This window comes from Neodiprion pinetum, chromosome 5, assembly GCF_021155775.2.
Source record: "Neodiprion pinetum isolate iyNeoPine1 chromosome 5, iyNeoPine1.2, whole genome shotgun sequence".
Classification (NCBI taxonomy): domain Eukaryota; kingdom Metazoa; phylum Arthropoda; class Insecta; order Hymenoptera; family Diprionidae; genus Neodiprion; species Neodiprion pinetum.
Window position 1 is genome coordinate 10828354 of NC_060236.1, and position 22698 is coordinate 10851051.

The 22698-nt window shown below is 37.4% G+C and overlaps 1 protein-coding gene across 4 annotated transcripts in view; it reads left to right on the forward strand.

Annotated features, from left to right (window-relative positions):
* rho-6 (rhomboid 6) overlaps positions 1 to 22698 on the forward strand; it is a 126718-nt gene that overhangs the window by 70754 nt on the left and 33266 nt on the right. For 2 of the 4 annotated variants that reach the window (XM_046626354.2, XM_046626355.2), the window contains one exon: positions 20830 to 21101. In XM_046626354.2, coding sequence (XP_046482310.1) covers positions 20830 to 21101 — 272 coding nt within the window. Of the gene's footprint in view, positions 1 to 1451; positions 1616 to 13084; positions 13162 to 20829; positions 21102 to 22698 lie in introns of those variants that run through there. The other 2 variants (XM_046626352.2, XM_046626353.2) reach the window with 2 other exon arrangements.

Below are 22698 nucleotides of genomic sequence, written 5' to 3' on the forward strand. Positions count from 1 at the left end.
CAAATTTATTTCAGTGATAGGAAAATATTTTTTTAACAAAAATCGAGTTAAACTGTAGTTTCACTTGAGGTTGCCAGATTTTAAAAATTTTTTCTGTATAATTTTTCGAATAAAGTACTGAAGTCTGTACATCCTAAAAACGCACAAGCTCGTTCGTTGCAAACGTAATTTTGAAAGTTTCCAAAACTCATCGAATCTGATAATGTTCTTTCGATATTCAATAGATTGTTTCTTTTGACCAAACAACTAATTTGCATTCTGATAGAAAACAAGGTATAAAAATTCATCAAAGATTAGTTCAACTTCGAGATTAAATGTACGTTATGAAATGGAAGTCATGATTATTAGTTTTAGTTATTTTATTATCATTAATACATAGATTGGACAATAACTTTTGGCGTCGGATTCCACTACAAAATTTTTATCAGTGTAAAATGTAGAACAAACGTGTAACTACATGAATATTGTATGCCTGGCACGAAATGTGGTTCAAATGAATCTACACAGGGCTGCACAATTTCAATTGAAGAAAACGGATTATGTGGGGTGATCCACCAATTTTTGGCCAGCCTTTACAGGCTAAAAATATTCATCTGGCTGCAATTGATTGGGTATGTTATAATGTACACCAAGATATGAAAAACTTAGAACCCTTTAAGCCTCACTGTTTATGAGAAACAGTGTGAAAATCAATTTTATCACGTTTTCAGATCAAACATCCGTCTTAGAATTTTCAGCACCTCGTTTTTTCGCAATCTTCAATCCTGAATATGCAAAAGGGATAGAAATAACTTGGGTCTAATTTTTTGAGTGGAAAGATAGACACTGCGCAGTATTTCTTGAAATTTGCTGAGTGAGATGGAAATGGGATAATAATTGAATCGGTATAAATATTCCAGGGATATTGAATTTTCTGGATACATTCCATATCCCCAAAGTATTTATTATACCGATTTTCAGCCCACTCTCAAAATGTCGATTCCTTAAGCATGTACAATACAAGATTTAGAACCTAACAAATGTATTTCTCGACATTTTCTGAACATCTACCTGAAAACAGGTGTCAAATAATATTCTTTCAGTTGCAAAAAAAAGAAATTATAGGACTAGAGTTAAATTTGTGAACGTAGGGAACTTGGTCAGCGTGCTTTGCGTAAATGACAAGGCGTCAGGACACAAAAACTGAAGGATTTTCACACTTCACCATAGAGTATAACATATTTATTGAATTTGTAACCAGATTGGAATATCGACCCTAAAAAGCTAGTTGACCGTTGACGGATCGGCCCATGTTCAGCCATAGATAAGAAAAAAGACAAGATACGAAGCTCACATGGGCTGATAATAGAATCACCTCGTGTGGACGCTTATCAGTTTATCAGAATTTTCGACCTCTTGCAAATGCCATGCAATCAGTTGTCGCGCTCGCGGGAGCAGCGCTGCATGTATACGCAGAGTGTCTCGCTTATTCTCTTACAATTAGTCAACACTTCAGGACTGATTATGTGAATGGAAGTGGAAATGGAAATATCAACGAAACGAAATTGCTGTTCACCGCGCCGTTCAAACTGCGAATCCACGAGCACGAAAATGACGAAACCCGAAAGTACTGCAGGTATTGTTCTTTGGGCATGATAGTTATCGTCGTTAGACGGGTGTTTGTATACTGACAGTCAAAATATGAGCAATGTAAAGCTTTAAGTTTTCAACTCGAGCGCATCGGGTTAGGTAAGTCAGAAAAGAGGCAATGTCTGCGTCGTATCAGTTATATCATGATACCGACAATATTTGTTTGAGTTGTGGTTCCTTATATTTCTTGTAAATAAGATTTTTTCGTCATGTAATTTGAACGATAATTACGAAGCTTATCAAAATTATTAAGATATACAACATTTTCGGTAAAATTTTCATTTCGCTGACACAGTTGAGAATTCTAAAAGAAATCCGTCAAGGGGATTTTTAGATTTTTTAATTTTTGTGTAGAAAGGACCTTCACTGTTCCTGTGTAATTAATTAAAATTGCATTCCTGGGAATATTATGAAATACTTGGTAATAGCTCTGTGCTACTCTTCAACGTAGCCAGATACCGAGATTGCACCCTATTCATACTTTTTGTTGAAAACCCAGTTCTAGAAATGCTGATTGGTCACAGCCTTCAAACGAAATGTTTCACATTATTTTAAATGATTGAAATTTGCAGTATTTTTTTGCCGAAAAAAATTGCATAAAAATAAAAGCAATTGTCAGTCCTTTGTGGGCTGTTGCCTAAAGATTTTTATACACAACCCAGGATTGAAAAAAAAAATTCAGACTTTTCAAAAAAGATTTTTTGTTTTTAAAAAGTAAAAAATGCAAAACATAGATTAGCTTGGAAAATTCTGAAAAAACTCAAATATCCGGTGTTACATTTAAAAATATTTGAGCAACCACTTGTAGTAGACTGTCTCCGAATTTTTCCTCCGAAAAAGAATCTTAAAAAAATGATAATGGAAAGCTGGACCATTCTGACTAGAGGTAAAAATTTTTATTTCTGCTACAAGATTTTTAAGAATTTTATCAGATTTTCAAATTGAAACCAATGACGTGTTGGTTTTTAAAAACTATAATTTTGGAGCCCACCCAACTATTAATCTGTTTTTAAATTATACGCTGCGAACATAAAATGCAAAGTGAATAGGAGGATTTGACATTTATAATACAGAGGTCTTGATGGTGGTATTAAATCATCTTTACTGTACTCCAGAAATCGTTATTTCAAATGTACCATGAATCTATTTTGTTTGCGTTGAAGACTCCTGTGAATACACGCTCGGTGTACAAAAAAATTGATCATTACCCAATAAACACCGAATGGTATAAATTAGGAATTTTATACGAAAACTCAGTGTAAAATTGGTATGGGTAGAAATAATAAACGTTAGATTCGTTAAATAGATGAATAATTAATACGTTTAATATACAATTGATACCCTAAAAACATAAATAATACGTTTATTAACAGGTCAGAATGTTGAGTTACTATTAACAAATTTACGTATTTCGTATAAAAATACGTATAAGTGGCGGACATTCGACTAATCATTATACGTATTTCGTAAGATTTCGACGTATATTCACCATTCGGTGTTTATTGGGTACTTTCCGTTTGTCTAATACGTATAACCGAGAAAGCTTTTCAATATTCATAATTTACACGTGTGAAATCGATATCTATAGAAAAAGAGTTGCGAGATGATGCCGAATTAACAGACACGGCGGTGGATTGAGAAAGAAATTAATCATGACATTTATTCGCGCGGTCGCGGAATAACTATTGGAGTTAGGTGTTAGACGGCGATGAATTCCTACAATTCTAACTAAAGGATGGTAGGTATTTTGAAAAGAATTCGATTCAGTCATACAAGTACTAGTCACACAATATATTAGAATTTTAATACGGTGTTCAGGGGTTAAACTTGTGAATTGATGGTGAGTTGAAATGATTAAGAAACAATAGTTCGAGTAAAGAAATAGTCGAAATAGAAGAAATTTAACGAGAGTCCAAGTTTCTGGCAAATCAACTCCAGGAGTCTTAGATCCTTATAGAGACGACTAACTAACGCTAGGTTTGCCGAATGTTTCAGTTGTTTGTGATAGTAGGAGTGGGAGCGAATTTGGCTTAAGAGTAACAGGCGGAAGTGGATAAAATGCATGGTTTTGGGATTTCTCATTGGTGGAAATATTACGAATTTTAGGATTCGTGTAAAAGTGAAGAGATATGTCAGAGGGTAGGAAAAAATGAGATAAATTTTTGAAACTTAAACAATAGGCGACCCTTCGTGGTCACGCTTTCTAGGCTGGTTACCGTCCATATCTGTTAAACAACCGAATGTTGTAAAACGGGAAAATCCTGCGTTGGTGACATTTTGTCCCTTGATTTACTCTTGAAAAAAGGTATTTATTGTTTGATTGGCAAATCTCGAATGAACATGTAGTCTTATCAGGTGTGTGCTGGTTGCAACTGTCGGACAGCGCCATATGGAGTGACCTGCTAGGGTCATATACCGGATTCTGCGTGTCCGTATTGAGAATTTTATCAAAAATTAATTCTAGAAAATAGCTGAATTATCGGATTATAGAATTTGAATGCATGTTGGCATCTTAATTGTGTGCTGATGCACAACAGCATTGTATTCAGTGTATATTTAAAATAAGAAAAAAAATCCCGTCAGTTCAAAGTAGAATAGAAAAAGAGTAGTTGGGAATAAATGTTAGTACGCAGTTGAGTGGAATATATCCAACTATTTCAATTAGCTAATTAATTGATTTAAACAGACAGCGAGAGAGTTCAGGAAGCTATGCTGTGTGTTAATATAAATAAATATCTTTGAATAAACTTTCGTGCATGTGTATGTATACTAATGTGTGCATGCAATGTATCTAATAATAATTGGGATAGTTCGGATTATTTTTCCCAACAAGTTTGTGCATAACAATCTGGAGGAAATACATATGTTTGCATAGCTGCCCATTGTTTCCACCTTGCGTCGTACCATTATATAATATTATATTATAGACACACCGTGCTGCATAACGATACAATTATTAAATGTCTTCGGGGCATGGAAGCAAAAACAGATTTTATTAGAATCCAGGAACACTAGCGTGTTTGAAAAGCGAAGAGAGCAGAATGGAAAAACCGGTGTCAAAATATGTTTACGTGCTGAATGAAAGCAAAACAACTAACCACAGTAAAATATTTCGTCCGCAAGGCATGAAAAATCCATATAATACAGCATAAACGCTTAGTCAACGAACACCGAGCAATGATTCAAACTGATGATAATATTTTTCTTTACTCACATAATCGCGGTTATAGTTTAGGCCCCACCTGTCAACGACATGAACATCGCATGCCGCTGGGCAAACCTGTGTAATAAACGTGAAATAATTTGGTCGTATGATTTTGGTTGAAGTAATTTGATATCGTGACAGCCGTGCAGATAAAGCCCGCAGGTGAAGAAACAGGTAGGACGATACAAGGAAAAAATACGGGGGTCATTTATAGGTTCGGAGTTCATGGATGGTGGTGATCACACAGACTGTAACCTGAAAAATAAATTGGCAACATGAAAGACTCGGTTAAGACCCTCGAGGTAAATTTGAGGGGCACGCTGACGAGGCAACTTTCTGTGAAAATGTCCTGCAACCATTGACCGAGGCTTCCATTGTAACATAAAAGCAGATATAATTTGCGAACAAGGCAGGTTATTCACTCTGCACCGATCGTCAACCCCGAACAGCCAACTCTGTGACTTCGTAACTTTATACAATAACTTCGTAAATTCTAAACACTTCGTTGGAATATTGCACGGAAGTTCGAGCGATTTCTGTTTGCTTCAGATAAACTTTCGATAATTTCTATCCGATAGCTTCGGGTCACTCGGTTCCACTCAAAATGTAATTAGCGACATCACCACGCGTTTTAATTTACGCTTTGAAACCTTTTTGAGAAAGAGTAAAGGCTCGATATTACAGTTTACACAATTTCAGTAGATTTCAATCAATTGCCTTATTGTCTTACCATTGGCTTCGTAACACTTTAAATACCGTCTAATGAAGATACTAACGTAAATTAACCTGAGTTTTACTGCAGATCTCCATCTTAAAACTATGTGTTAGAAATGAACGTTGTTTCTCGTGGTTTTAACTGGTTCTGCACGTTTTCACATCACTAAATGAGTTTGACTGGGTTGTTTCATCGGACCTTGCATGACTTTCAGTAACTTGGCATGATATCACATGACTCCAACTGACCTTACCCAACATTCAACAATACACATTTTATACGATTCGTGATCTCACGTTGCTCTGCGTGTATAGAATTCAAGTAAGCCGTGCATATCCAAAATGCTCACTTGACGTCGTTAAAAGCACGTGTGTATGCGTGTCTGCGTGTGCTTCTTCCGTCCATATAGTGAGAGCAGAACGGGAAAGGGAAGTCCAGTATTTGTGTGACAGCTTCGCATTCACCGCCCAAACGTACAGCAAACCAAATTACCAAGTGGCAGAATCAACCTCCCCTCATGTGTACATGTGGGTACTTTCGTACACGCGATTGCGACGAATCACTTTGTACGCATGCAAACTCTCTGTACTGAGATGTCAACGGCACAGATCGTGCTACTCAAAGCTTAACAGTACGCGAACCGCTGTATTGTTTCATACAACCTGATATCGATTACTAGCAAAAAAAGTATAAAAAAATACTCGTATCAGTACAGTGAACAAAGGCAAAGGTACTACTACAGATTGAAATCGCAAGTACGGTTGAGGGGTCACTGTTTCTTTCCGCTTCTTTCATCGAACCCTCGATTGTCCGTGGAGAGTAGATTTTTAGAGAGAATAAGATAAGAGTGGAACGTCGATCAAGCGAAAAGTTTAATTGGACCAAAGATAGGTATACAGTTATCCGCTATGTCCCGTGTGCGCAGTTTTGAAATAATTCATCTACCTTATAATGTTGGATTCGTCTGTCGAAACGAACTTATTCTTAAAAAGATATTAAACTTTGTATCCTGTACTTCATTTATCTAGAATTTTACAATTAGTTACTTTTACACGAAACTGCAAACATTAGATACGGTTTCAATTTTGGAGATTAAAGAATGCTACACTAGTTTTATCAGTTGGTTCTACGATATCGCCGAGCTCCTTTCACTCCAACGATAGACAAAATCAGATGCTATAGTAAGCTCTGCTTAAGGTATCAAATCAAGATCAGTCTTGATTTCAACCTCCATTTTATTGCCGGAAATTTTACCACGATTTTTCCAAACGCAGAAGAAAGTACCAAGTTACTTACACCGTGAAGCTCAAGAATTTTAACATTCAAATGCACATACGCCATACAGTGATTTCGCAGACCCGGATGTTTTCAGTTTTCTAAGACTGCCATAGTCTATTTTTGTCCCATAACAGCGTACATTAACAACAGTTCTAAACACTGTTTACTCGTCTCAGGAAACGATCAGTCGCTGCATGCCGAGTCTGATATACAGAAAAAGAAAAACCGAATCGTAGATGACAAATCCGTAACGTAGACGAGTGTTTCCTTTGTTTCCACTTTGCGGTCTTTCCGTTCTCCTTCCCGGACATTGTCTTTTTCCCAACCCCCAGTCACCCCCAAATAACAACGGAAATAACAAGAAAGGAGAAATTCTCCATTGTGTCCTCCAAGATCAGGCGGTCCTGCCCCCTACCCCGAAAACACCCAGGCGTCTTGAAACAGTATATAAAGAAGGAAGATACAATATGAACCGTTGCCCAAAGATATAACCCTCATGTTATTCAAATTTGTAGATAAATCATTCCTGCAGTGGTAACGGCAAGCGTTTATCCTCGTTGGGTGGAAGCGCCATTACAATCGCAAAAGTGTGCGGGCACGATATTTCCATTCGCGTTTGATGCCTGCGCCCTTTTACGTTTCTCTATACGCAATTGCCTCCACGTGTGTCTGCGCAGGTATTCGCCTAACAGACAGCTCGGCATGCCCACTTACGTACCTGGTCCGTAGCGCGGAAACCCTTTTATGCTCTATATGCGAGCTGGAATTGATCTGCGAGGCGAGGCGTAGCACCGCACCTCCTTTTTTTTATGCTGATTATTCAATAACAATAAAGTCTCGACCGAGTTCCTCTCGACTATACTGGCGTTGGCGGAAAAAGCGAATGCCGTCTCGTTTTTTATTGAGAGAGAACGATCGTTCCGAGCCGTATATGCTGACTCCATTTCGGATCTCGCGGTAACGTTGTCACATACACTTACGCAGATCGAGATCTCCAATCCAGAAGCTGATGAATATTCGGTGTGATGTAACATTGCTCAAATCCTATTACAGTTGATTAATATGTGTGACCTTTAATTTATATTTAAACCTAGGAGGTTTCAGTAAATTTCAAACCTTATTTTAATGGGCTATCGAAGATTTTCTGACGTTCATAAATTATTCAATATCGTCACATTTACTTCACAGAATCAATTGCTATTGTCAGTATTGGAAAAAGTCTGGTAAAATTTAATATCGTCAACGTATAATAATATACCACTCTTTAATGTACAGACTGAATTTAAAATTTAAAAAATTAAAATAATTAGAAATAAATTGAAGAAATATTTGACGGTATAGCCGTATTTTTCAAGAAAAGTAAACAATGACTTCCACATACGTTTGAAATGGAAAAAGATGTATCTCGAATTGCGAGTACATTCAGGCAACCAAATATTCACAAAAAGAAAGCAATGTGTGATACCATGAAATTCGCCATGTGAAGAACAATACAAATAGCGAAATATGCAGCCGTATAATAATTCCCAGATTCATAAACCTTACAGTATAGGAAAGTGAGGGACTAATGATTTGGTGGCGCCTTGTTTCTCTAACTTATTGTTAGATTATTTCGCACCTTTTTCGATTCATTACACTTACCAAAATATTATTCCCGTTTTCATATCCTCATATTTCCGTACATCTAGCATGCGCTTGAGTTTTGACGTACGGATAGTATTCATTGGATAGCACGATAATCTGCACGCCGCAAAGTACTGACAAGATATCCTTTCAAAATACGAGAGTAAAGAAATGACTTTCCACACAGACATTCTCGAGTCGCAGCATGTTATAAAGACAGGCGTGCCAGTAGCTGGAGTTGACAAGAAACGCGAGCTCAACTACACCTCATTAAATCACGTGCAATTGGAAAGAACATCTTCGTCAGTCATTAACGCTGCCAGGAAAAACGCATTATTCACTTTTCAAGAGTGTGCGGACCTTTATATTTAGCCTTCAGCCTCCGCCATCCAGTACACCTACATCCATATAATATTCCGCGTTGCCTTTTCCATTTACGTGTTACCCGCACCGCTCACCTCGCCTCTGACTCTTGCCGCCACACCTCGTCGACTTACAAAGTTTCCATTCATCGGGGTACCAGGGACTGCTCGGGCATAAGAAGATGTTCTATGGCTTTGCCAGTTCAACGGAACGTTCAACGAAGCCGCAGTCGGCTAGCTCAACTTTCGGCGCATCTCGGCATCGGTGCAAAACTGCGTTGAAAAGCCAGGTGCTCACACTGCAGGTCAATGCTCGTGCTAGAAAGGTATGCATGGCAAAATCTGGCTGGCTGTACTCGAGCAGTGCATAAGCTCTTATGCAAACATGAAACGTTATGCACAGCTCGACCGAGATTACCGTTTTTTTAGTATTCCCCGGAAACGTGCTGCGCCCACAGGCAAAGTTGCTGCATCAAAGTTCGACTCTGACAATCGGCTTAAATATTAACCGTCCGTTTCCATAATGCTGTAAATATGTAATGCTTGCAAAGAAGCGAATGGGTTTTTCATAGCGATCGTGCAGGCATCGTCTTATTTGCAAGGAGCCACATCACTCTGTCGGTAGTTACCTAGATCCCCTAACTTGAACAACCGATGCTCTTAAATCAAGATGCACTGTCAAGGAAAGTATCAGGTCCACAAATCGGACTCTATATACTTTATGCCAAGGAAATAACTGCAGAAATTTTAAACAGAATCCATATCCCAGAGGTTTTATATTCTCCTTGTGAGTGAGGTTTTAATCTCACGCTGATTTTCGAGATTTGCAGTCTTAGAAAAATATAGTTGAATACCTACCAATACTGTAAATGTGAAAATGTATTTGTTGGTTTATCCTTCTTTCATACAGCAACGAAGCAACGGATCGACGTGTCCTTTTGTGTAGATAGAGTTTATGCGCCAGAGAGTGACATAGGCTATATAAGTTACGCAAAATGGGTTATATTAGTTGAAAAAGTTATAAAAATATGATAAATATGTCGCCTTACGACATGGAATGTACACTATGCGTTTGGAAATTCTGACCGTCACCGCGAGATGGCGGGTGTAGCCTCGCCTACATTACCATCCTAGCAAAACAAACACGTGCTGCCGCCTCGCCTACTTTACCATCTCATCCGTCTAAGCCTAAGTCAGCCATATAGCTTTGTCAGCGAAGCAGTGCCAAAATGTCATCCACCATGCTTTTCGGAATAAACTTCTTATATATATATATGTTTCTTCTTCGTATCTCGCATAGTGAGGCACGGTGCCCCTATCGTATATAGTAGCTTCCTAATATAATGCTTTGTATGGTGCCTCAATTTCTACTGACAAAAACTCCGTTATTTTTCCTTATATTAGAACCACGGTAGCGAAGCCGCGGGTGAAAGCTAGTTTACCATATTTTAATAATATAATAGAGTGACTAGAGGTGACTACCATATTATGTTGTTTAAAATAACTGTGGTATTATGGTACGGATTACCATAATATTATTGTTGAAATCTACTATATGCGTATAGTAGAAGTAACTATGTACACAAACCGAGGTGGATTCTGCCCGATTTAAGGCCACCCGTATTTGGAGCAAACAAAAATTTGTTGATTAATACACATGTAATTGTGTTAATGTGACCAGAATGAAAAATAGTTCTGTATTCAATTATGACATGTAGTTGTACGTCATAAGCGATATACCGCACATACACTTGAGTTAACGATGACTTATTCTCAACAACCAATCGATGGAAAACGCATTTATCAATTATATGAAAATCATTGCATTCGAAGGGACTTGCACCGAGGTCACTCACAGTACTAGCCGGAGATACGCTTCAAACACTAGTTCAGCCCAACTCTTTGAAAATATACTAATTTTCCCCCACTCATACAAAGCTTTTTCATCATGTCAGTGACCTTGCTATTATTTCAAATTAGTGGAGTGTGACGTTTAATTTTAATGGGCTATTTATAGACGAAATTACAAAGGAATAATTGTGAGTACTAGCAATGAATTTAAAGTGATAAATATGAACGAGTGAAAAATCTTGGGTCTGTCGGTCATTTGTCAAAATAAATTTATATGTTTATTAAGAGGTTTCAGCCGGGCGTGGCCGGCCACGCCCAGTTCTGTGAAATAATACAATTACATAATTAAACCTATGTTAAGCATGATAATCAATACATACGAATAACGAAATTGCACACCTCTAAGGTGGACATTTACCACACGATTTGCAGAGTATCTACCGCTTTCGAGGTTAGGAACCTCTTTTACAATTAAAACTTAATATCTGATACAAATAGGCTAAATTAAGCTGAAAACATTCGATTTTTCATTAGGGCTCGGAACTAAATAACACGTATCAAAATCATTACTACCCCATCTTTTGTAGGGCTCAGGCCTTTTTTTAATCCTTATTGACTGAATTATTAACGATGCCGCTCGATCACTTCTCCGCTTTCGTCAGGTGGATACCCTAATAGGAGTAAAAATTTGCAAGTTTCAATGTCTAGTATATATTCATACGTAGTTCGCTCTTCCCTACAATGTTTTTGTGCCCATACAACATGTTTTTAGCTCAATTTAGTCTATTTGCATCACATGTTAAGTTTAAATTGTTAAAGAGGGTCCTAACCTCCAAAGCGGTAGATACTCTGAAAACCGCGTGGTAAATGCCCATCTTAGAAATGTGCAATTTCGTTATTCGTATGTATTAATTGCCATGCTTAACATAGGTTTAATTCTGTAATTTTATCATTTTACAGAACTGAGGGTGGATGGCCGTGCCCGACCGAAACGTCTTAATAAATGTGTAAATTTATTTTAACAGATGACCGACAGACCTAAAATTTTTCACTCTTTCATAATTGTTCACAACAGTCAAGAAAATTTATTCAAACGTAAAAATCTGGTTAGTGGAATTACATATAGTATAGTTTCACATACCATGATGATGATACAGTGAATTCGAGGAGAATAGTTCGTCTTGCTATGTACAGATAGTTTTGTGTCGAACAATATTAATGGTAATATTGATTTTTTTTCAGCCAAGGTAATTGTAAAATATCGTTGCGTTAACAATATGGTGATTCAAACAACTATAAATAAGAATGATTGAGATAAGAGTTTAAAATGTAAGTTTTCAACGATGCAGGAACTAACCATATACTATATTCTTTTCTGACAGTGTGGAATTACACTCAGATCTTCTGCGTGCTGCAAGAAGATCAGTTCTAATAATAAGCCGTTTGGGAATAGCGTTTTTACAGAATATGTTCTGTTAACTTGTTATTCTTCATGTTATACTGCAGGCAAGTGCAGAAGGAAATACAGTATTTTGGGGTAGTACGACACATCCCAATTCCGAAAGGTCGCAGTGTACGTTCTTATACAGAAAAATCATTCTTTAAGTACCCTACAGTGATAAGAAAATCAGATTTGGTTTAGAAGCTGATTCCACAAAATTCCCCAGAATATTTGTTGCATAAACATCATTTTAACGCAACTGTAATTATTCCATATAATTCATTGCGTAGATGTCAAGTCAAGTGACGCTGCAAGATTGCTTGAAGGAGTCCATCAATACATGCGGGACAACACGGAACACTTTCATACACATGGCATGATGAGCTTTTTTTCGCTCGAACGGTTTCTCTTTTCTTCTTTCGTCTGTTGACCAAATTGGATCTATTCGGAATGAAGACCTTTTCCATTAGTGGGTTCCATTTGACGTCTCGTCGATTGGAGATAGAAGGCGAGCAATGCGCCGTTCAGAGGTTTTTTGCATCTCTGTATGCATGTTGAAATCCATTTTTGGTGAGCATACGCTCAATCCGGTATTAATGGATCTTATATACGGCCACAGGTATGGGCTGAACGTGATCTTATTTGAACACAAGACGGTCCGTGTAACGTCTGCAAGGTTAGGCACACAACTGTTGATCCGTAAACTGTGGCGCGTCCGGCACCCGGAAGTAGGAAGTAGGTATTATGTGCCTAAGCTATACTGCTTCATTTAGGTATGCTTGTAACATCGCCTGTAACAGTGGAATTTGTATTCTTGAAGCATCAACGAATTTACAATTAGACGCGTTTCACCTTGTACGTTGATTCTAGTGAATTTGATTTGTAAGAGTTGGTAGCCGGGGAAAACGATCATAGCGCCACTCCAACCTATGTATGTCAGTGAAAAAATAAACATGGCGCCGGTGAACGTATAAAAATCACGCTGTCCGCTCTCGAGCAATGTATAAATCGAAACAGTGTCAGAATTCTTTAGTTTCATATCCCAAAGTTGAACATTGTAGGTATACATTACTATTCTATATCAGGGCAACGTTCTTTTTTCTTTTACTGAAACAAGTTGTAAATCGTCAGTTTTCACCGAACTGAAAATCATGCAGAAGTACAGAATATTTAGCTCGTGTCTGAGAGGTACCTCATTCTATCTGACGTTTTTCCATTTCAATAATGTGTAAAAAAAAAAAAAACATATTTATCCCAGTTTCTTGACAAAATTTTTGAAAACAATTAAATAGTCTAGTTTGATAGTGGGACTAACTTCATTTTGATACAAATGATAATGCATTTTTTCCGCAGACCGTTGAAGTCATTCTCTACCCGCCTTTGAGAAAAATATGAATAAGATATTGATTTTACTCAAAAAATAATTTATGATTGCTGCAACATGAAAATTATCGTACTTCAAGATAATTTAATGATAATACCCTTTAGTATTTTGGAAAATTATGCGACGAAACTAATTTAAGCACGTTCTTTCACACATGTAATTTCAACGGAGAAAAATAACTTTGAGAATCCTCTCTGACTAGACGTAAAAATTCTTTGATTTGAAAAGATTTTTCATGCGGCAACAACTAATATTTAGATCTACCTTGAGCAAAAAAAAAAAAGAATACTGTTCCAATTTGAGACAGCCTTGCGTACATTTTTCCCAACTCGTGTTATTCCAAGCTTCGTAAAAAACTTGAAGCTGATCGTAATGTAGTTATGCGAAAAGTTAGAGCATGATGAATCGAATAGGTACTGCACCAGTGGAGGCGACGAAACTTTTTGATGTATGTTCGTTCACCTCCGCCTCTCAAGATTGGTTTTTTCCGATTCGAAGAGAAAGACTACTTTCTCGATATTCGGTCAGGGATTTGGGTGGTACATTTTTTCATATGCTGATAGAGCAACCCTACTGCGAGGTCGTTTATCTGCATGTTAGGATATTCATGTTGTTTTTTATATTCCCAATAATTTAACGGCTTATTTCAGAAACCGACATAAGTCAGTTTCAGGTCAACTCAAGAAGAGTAAAAAAAGCAGGTCAACAGGGTGTAAACTACGCCCCGTTCGCATTTCATAACAGAATATTGACGGTAGAATGTAACATGATTGTGTCTTGTCTTCAGAAAACATCATAATATTGGTTGATCCCTCGCTAAAATAAAATGCGAAACTACTTTTTGTTCATCTCCGTAATCATAGGAACGATTTGCATCAGGAATGAATGAAAGAATCGATTTAAAAAAGTACCGAAATCAAAATATTACCAAGCTAAGATTCATCAACTAAAGTCAAAGCCAGTTTAATTGAATTTGAACAATATCCCTTCAGCGCAACAAAAATATTCAACGATCTCAAATCCCAAATGAAAAAAATTGAATTATTGATTAAGTATTTGAATGTTTTGTTTCGTGTGCTTTGATAACTATTTGTCGATTTCGTCGTTTACACCACATAAAAACCATGCTGCTCGTAGGCAGATGGATTACAGTTATATCACGTGAGACATTCTTTTTGTAGGTCGATCTTGACATGGCATTTACAATTGAAACTGAGCGTTTGAAATTTTTTTGTAGATCACAGAGCATTTCTTAAATATGTCCAACTTAATAAGGTTTAGTTAAATTTTTGAAACCATTATTTAGTCAAGGTTTTCTTTGCCATATTTGTAGCTAACTCGCCCAATACACACTTTTGAGTATTTGAATGGATTGAAAACGCTTCCACTACGAATACATTTTCATGTCTGTTATGTGCCTTCCGATACAACAAAGGGTTCATGTCACGGCATTAACATGCGCCACATGCTTGTTTGGACACATTATATGCCCATTAGAAGTAGATACCAGAGTAAATACCAGTATGGGAATATATTCATAATGAGGCAGGGCATTATTATACTTCCACGATGTGAATAATACGCTATAACAGCAGTGCTAATATAGCGTTATGCACCCGTAGCCTGTTGATATAAGGCTATAATAGCACTTTAGCGTTATCACGGCAGCATAACGATATATCGTTGCAGGTTATTACAAATGTGTTCGTGTGGTACCGAACAATCCCCGTAAGTAGGTACATGCTATGTATATAACGACACTAATGCTGCGTCCTCGAAGCTAAGGTGGATTGATATATTCCAAAAACATTGCATCCCCCAAGAGCCATTTACATGTTTGCAAATGCTCGGCAGTGTCCATGTAATCGTGTTGGCTTGAAAATTTTAAAGGGGTGCAGTTTTCGGATCGTCGTCTCTCTTTCTCTCTCTCTTTCTCTCTCTTTTTATCGTTCAATCATTACACGCGCACAGCCGCCCACGTAACACATTATAAACGTGACCTCAAGTATTTCTTAGGCTTGGTTACGTTTCAGCTACTTAATTCAGGCACTGCTTCTGTCTTTATCAATTCTTAGAGAGGCCTGATGAGGTATATTATATGGGCAATCGGAAAGATTACGAATTGCGAATAGCTCGTCCACACCATGTTTGAGAAAGAGCTTACTCTTACTAGCTATTGCTGACGAGACATAATTCTATGCGTAGCTCACCATCATCTAATAAACAGTGGATAACCTGCGCGCTTATGTACGATAGCGAGTAAGAGTTTGAATGGGCTGAAGTCGTCAGAAAGCTTCATGAAAAACTGAGTTGTTATTGTAAGGCCGCGGATGTTGTCGCATTTATAGCCAAGACTAGGCAATCGATAATTACGATAGCGCGCGAGCCTACGTAAGCCAAGATAAGCGCGAGGGTTAGACTACCAAGCCTTTAACGTTCCACCAAACCACCGCAATACGAACGCCTTTGATCCGACCACCGTGGAGCAGACACTCACGATTGACAAAATTGACACTCGGCGGAAAACCGGACGGTCGACCAAGCGGAGTCGAGTGGCCAGGACAAGCCTTTGTTCAGCAGAAGAGATCGGTTGTATAAAGGCAAATGAGCGATTGCACAGCGAGTAGACAGGGACGTAAGTGCGGATGGGTGAACGCGACGTAATTAGCGGAAATAGACTGGTTGGAGTTCAGTGTTCGCCAATAAGAAGCCGAAGCTAAGCGAACGTGATTACGACAACAGACCGCACATGTACACGAAGCTCTGGGCTTGTAAATGTACTTGCATCTCGTACTTGAGGGCATCAATTCATCTGTGCCGGGTGACACGAAACCTTGTGGCTGGCCCATTGTCAGCCTTTCTCGCGCATACGATGGCCTAGAAGCGATTAATAGTGGACGAATGGCGTGACATAGAACAGCCTTTTGCAGAGTAGCCCAGTCATTATGTCCAAATAATCGACCTGAAATAACATTAATTCCGCCGTTGCATTTTTCTTGTTTCAATGGTTGTGGGGCAGGGGAGTCGCTGGTAGTGTAAATTTAAAACGGCGATCAAATCCTGCTGTTGCTTATATCCGCCACTTTCAATTTTAACAAAAAATGGTAAAGACCAAACTTGTAGGAAATTCAATTTTCTGGAACTTCGGTCTTTACATTTTTTTTCTCAGATGATAGTCTTCAAATTAAACCTGAAAAAAGTGGCAACCTTAAACTGTTGCATTCTCTTATTTATTTTTGACTTTAGGGCATAAATGAACAGAAACAGCTTCTAGGGAATTATATTTGTACAATTTTGGTCTTTAACTTTTTATCCCCTACAGTCAATATTTAAGCTCGTACGCTAATGGCGAAGAAAAAAAGAAGCGTACAAATATTTTTTCGCGTACCACTCGAGAACTGAATGCCTCTGTGAAATAAAATTCGAATTATTTGTCTTTAAAAAATCCTTTTTCACACCACTACAGGGGTAGGGTTTCAGGCACGTCTTTTTTTTTTTTGACGCGGTATCCCTGTAGGCCTAATCAACGTATCGTTACTTGCAAATTTATCTCGTTTTCTGACGTTCTGGGAAATCCACTTTTTTCTTGGAACTGTGAAGGATCCGAGTGATGTATTTTCAATCTTTTTATTCTCTTTCTTATTATCCTTCACACTCATTTTACATTTGTGTATTCCAAATACTTGGCATATTGAATAAATCTCAGATTCTTTACTATGAATCACATTCTCCTAATAAAATCACAAATATCCTTTCGATACGGTTGACTACTACGTTATTTCATTGCGAGGTAAATACTATTGCCAGGTGCAGTTTCCACAATACCTCGATTCATACCCAGGCATTTAGCCGCATCAATACAAAGTTGCTGCATTGAGAAAAATTTCATTTGTTATAGTAACTACAAAAATTCAGAAAAACAGGTATCGGCAAAAAAACTGTTTGAATATTGTTGCAATTACGAAAAACGAGGTACACGTAACCATTTTGCGCTATCGTAGATCTTTTTTGGTAATTGCAACGCAAAATCAGTTTGTTCAGTTTACTGAACTTTTTTAGTTAAATAAGCCTTTAATATCAATTTATTGTTGCACAAGCATTAAATTCTCGCAACAGTTACAAGAAAATATAGTAACAGCGATCGTAATGAGAAAGAATAGTAACTTTGTGACTTTGGCATTGATCCGTGAAGACTGGTAAACGGAGCACACATCGCAACACGACCAGTGCAATTGTGACCAAGAACCGGTATATCAATTGTTTCACTGCAATTTAATTAATATTGACGAAAGCTGACTCTGAATAATTTCAGAGTAAAAAATTCTTCCGACACACAGACAAACCTTAATGAGTCTAAATCGTTCTACTGTGAAATTTCCTTATTCCGGGAGACGGATAAAACTTATTGCTAGTGCAAGGGATGCTCGAACAGTCTCTACCAGCGAATATCTGGAGAGAGATATCAATCGAAATCCGCGACACGGCAATTAAAATTATCTGGGACTTAAGAGGTCCGAGAAATAAAAGTACCACGTGAAAAAACTGTAATGTTATGTAGCCAGCGATCGGGTCGTTACAATATCTCTCATCGGTCTGCATACCGAAGCCATGCAATATTCTACTCTTATCAGGTACTCTGACGGGTGAGCTCCTATTACTGTCAACAGCTGTTTACCTTGTTTATGGGCTGCACTTCATCTTTGCCGAGGGGACTTGTCCCAAGGCTAACAAATCGATCTATCTATCTCTCAATACTCAACTTTAAGGAAAACTCGAGAAATATGTAATACATTTCATCCCTCATGAATGACTTTTATATTGGAGAAAATTACTTGTAAAATGATGAACGAATAAACTTTTTGGGAAATTGAAAGAATATTTAAATTTCAAAGCCACATGCATAATTCTCAAGCAAGGTTCTTGAAAGCCAATCAGTTAGCGCTTTCGGGCTCGCACGCGAAACAAAAGACAGAAAAGTAATGCGTAAATCAAATTTACACCAGGGCTTTATTGAGAGGCATTTCTCGACAAATTCAGTCGCTGGAAATCTGAACTAAGACTCTAAAAGACGACGGAATCGACACATCATTTCCAGATTTAAATAAAATACGGGAAACGATCGCGCCTATTTTTATTCCCCATTTCACGCTTAACTTTGCGTTGACGAAGCGGGAGATAAACTGTAAAAAGTAAGATTCATAGAAAAGTGAAGTCGGGGATTTGAAATTTTTTCTTCAAAATTCGTCGTTTTTGCTTTTTCTTTCAACACATTATCAAAATTTCTGTTACAAAGTTCTCGAATAAAAGAAGCGTTTCACTTAAGCAGCGTGCAACTTTTACGATAAATTTATTCGAAACATTTAATTCTGCTCTTTATGTCAAACGAATTTCAATACGAATTATTGAACTTCTGAGTGCAGAGTTCCGTTATGCTTTACCGTACGATTTTTTGTAACAAAGTTACACAGAGTGGAGGAAAGCTTATAGCCTTTCCTTCTATCGTCTTTTAAATCAGAAACTAACAACGAGTCTGAAATGACTAGGCGACTGTAGCAAATTTTTCACTGGGGTGCTCAAAACTTGGAGAATTCAATCTTTATAGACCATGTAGAATAAAATCCTACCGGCTAGGAGCTTCAAGAGGGAAGAAAGATGAAACATCGTTTACTTTCGAGCCCTCGAATATTTGCACTTGATCCGTATTATATTTCCGCCCTTCTCCTAACAAGTATTAGGCTTAACTACAGTCGGATAAAAAGTATTGAATCGAGAAGAAATGTAACGTTGTGATGGTTGGAAGATGGATATCCCTCCTACCAAGTCTTGTTGGTTCGTTGAGTTTTGAAAATTCCACCCGTAGTTAACTTCTATTCGTAAATTGTAAATTTAAGCAATCGAGAATATCTTGGAGAGACTTAACGAGGAATAACTCCAAGTGACTCAATTCCAGGAAATTCTCGCAAAATCATTTTTTTGCTACGGTTTAATATTTCGAAAGTTCTTGTAGAGTTTTGTTGAAGTTAAACAACATTTTCGGGAATCACACAAAGAAGATGAGATCGGTTGATTTAACAAACTTTATTTACCAAATTTGCAATCTAAGACTTCAATTCTTCTCTAATACGCTTTTTGGATTCATACACAATTTTTTTACAAGTGTATAGAATGTTTGAAGAACAGAAGTAATTTTTCTTCCACTGTAACAGTAAACTGTTGTGTATGGAGTATGCATTGGATTGTGATTTTTGTAAGCTTGGAAGATCTCTTTATGAATACTGCAAATGTAGAAAATACTGGCACTATAAACAAAAGCTCAGATGTCAGTACTTCATTTTAATTCGCATTAAAATGATTGAAAATCTGGTAGATCCCTTGGCTATCACTCTACTATAACTTATTTCAAATTCAATATTACCATTTGCGGATCCTAATCCATATCGATGTAATGTTGTAAATTTTGATATTCAATGCTGTCAAAATGTTAAAATAAGCGTTTCCGTAACTTTTTGAAAAATAGTCCTCGGATAGATGAGCTGTCGTAGAGTGAAATAAAACAAATTCAGTAGATTGTTACGCATTAATATTCAAGCTGTTTGGTATAACACAGTATTTTCTATTCTAGTATTTTATAAAAGATCTGCGTAACTTACGAATACAAAAATTTTATTAATTCTCGATGTGTGCCAGTCTCGTGTTAAAGTTGGTGACAAGAATCAATTTTCGGCACACTTGCACCCTTAATTACATATAAAAGAAGGGTTAAATAGCACGATTTAAAACTAGAAAATGGCCAGTAACTTTGAACCTAAATAGAAAGATCATCTTATATTGGAATTAAACTTGATTGAATTTGTGGATTATTAATTCTCCTTAACAATGCACGATTTGCTTTTTGTGTTCTTGTTTCGTTATTGTTTTCTGACCTGGGATAACAATTATATTAGAGTCAAGTTCACATTTGAAAAAAAAACCTTCAAAAAAGACTTTAGATGATTTTTTTCACTGTTAGACCTTCTATATTCTACCCACCAACTTGAATCTCACATTTTAATCTCCGATTTGAAATATAAGTCCGAAAGATATCGTTACAAGAAAAACCGTTTATAAAATTCTTGTAAGTGCTAAGTGCATATTTCTAAGTTGCAGTGGAGTTGCGAAATAATTTGAATATTTATTCCACGTTCTTTACTTTTTCGTGGATTTTCAGGTGTATGAAGACTGTCTCTGAAATGTGTCCGTGAAAATCCTCGAGACACCGCGCGTCTCGTGTCTGTTCTTGTACTTACAACCAACTCAAAGCGGTGCAGTGCGATAAATTTTCCCTACCTTGCCTTTTTCCAGGCAGCACAATGGATGCCGAGGCAGCCCTTCTCGAGTGTTCCCCGACACTGTCCGTCATCTCGTCGCCGGATTTGACGGAATCTAAATATCCGGATGGCGGGCCGCCCTTCTCATCGGATGAACGAGAAATCCTGACTTCCGCGAGAGGGTACACAAAAGTCCAGGAGGAGAATCTGACCCCCACACTGAGCCCGAGGCACTCGAAACCCCCGAATAAGCCAAAGCTCCGAATACGGTTGCCTTATCTGATGATCTGCGTCAGCATAATCGAGGTGAGATGACGAGCCTTAGAGAGTACCATAGGAAATCCCCTAAAAGCATCTCTGGTGAAAAAACCTTGCGCCAAATATATTAGAGTAGAAACTACCATCCTTTTCTTTACCCAGCCTGTCGATGTGGAAATGGATGACATAAAACAGAGCGTTATATGTTTTCAATATTTTCTCGCTTAAAGTTATGACTCGAACAATATATCAACCATGAATGTTTTTGAGATTATTATTATTCGCCCACACAAATTTCTGAATCATATGGTGATAAACCGAAGAACAGGAAGTGTAGAAATAACTTGGTTAAATGTGAGACTTTTTGCTTGCCCAACAGTGAGATGTCTCTAAGCTTAGACTAAACACAGCATTTTTTCGAAATGACACCCAAACTATAATTTGGTGCTATTGTGGTGATTGCGGTGCTCCAACTCCTTGTGAGATACTCGATGTGTGGTCAACCTAGGTTTAGGAAAAGCTGGACCGACAGCAAAAATTTGATGGCGAAGAAATTCAGATATCGCAATGACACAAATACCGATATTTGGTATTGTTTTTGTACTCTAACTGCAATTTTGATGCTCCAACTCCTTACGGGATATCCATGGCCAGCGTATGCGGATGCATTGTAGTATCATAATGGGGATGCAACAGAAATTTGTTACTTTTTTGTGCTTTAACAAAAGATATATGTGCGTATTCAATGTAACTATCTCTCTAATAGAAAAAATCACCCTCAAGGCTCTGACGCAAAATAAACACACTTAGTACCGGTAGAAGCGGCAGAATAAAGATTCTTTATCGATGTAAGTTTGATACAATATCCCCGAACAACAAAATTTAATCAACCCCAAATGAAAAAATCCACCCGTCAGACACGAAGCTGAATACGGATGGACTTTGAGTATCATATTGGTCAGCAAAAGAGTAGAACGCTAGTGAAAGGAAATAAATGAAAATATTCAAATTATCTTGGCACAAATCTGAAAATTATTATCATTAGGGGTAATTTCTAGCGATAAGAGTGCCCTAATTTTCCGAAAAATCAATCAGTACGAATTCATCGATCTCTGTACTTTTAGGATACTTTCATATTAATTATTATTTATCCGCATTTCTCGGAGTGAAAACCTAGTGGACGGGGGGGGGGGGGAGGATGTTTTTGCTTACAAGTGAAGAATTTCCATTTTTCGAGCTATCGGATTCGAATAATTTGGTGCCACTTCGGACATTTTTGTGCCTCTACAAGTTATCGAATCAATGATATTTATCTTAACCCATTAACGCCCGAAATGACACTTTTTATATAGTCATGTTTGACCGATTGCCAACAACGCTAGGACAATGGGATTTTAAGAAAAATTGGTACCCGACTATTTTCAAGGGTGCTTTTTCAGAATATTGAGGTTAGAAGCCATGAAAATTAAATTTTCTATGGAAAATTTGTATTAAAAAAACAAAAACAGCGAAATTTCGGTGTAGTTTTTTTGAAAAACTATTTATATCGAACCTTTATAATACTCAAATCAGACTTTTTTCTGCAAAAATCGTGGAATTTTTATCTGTAGTTTAAAAACCTGTTGGTTAGGAATTTTTTTTCTAT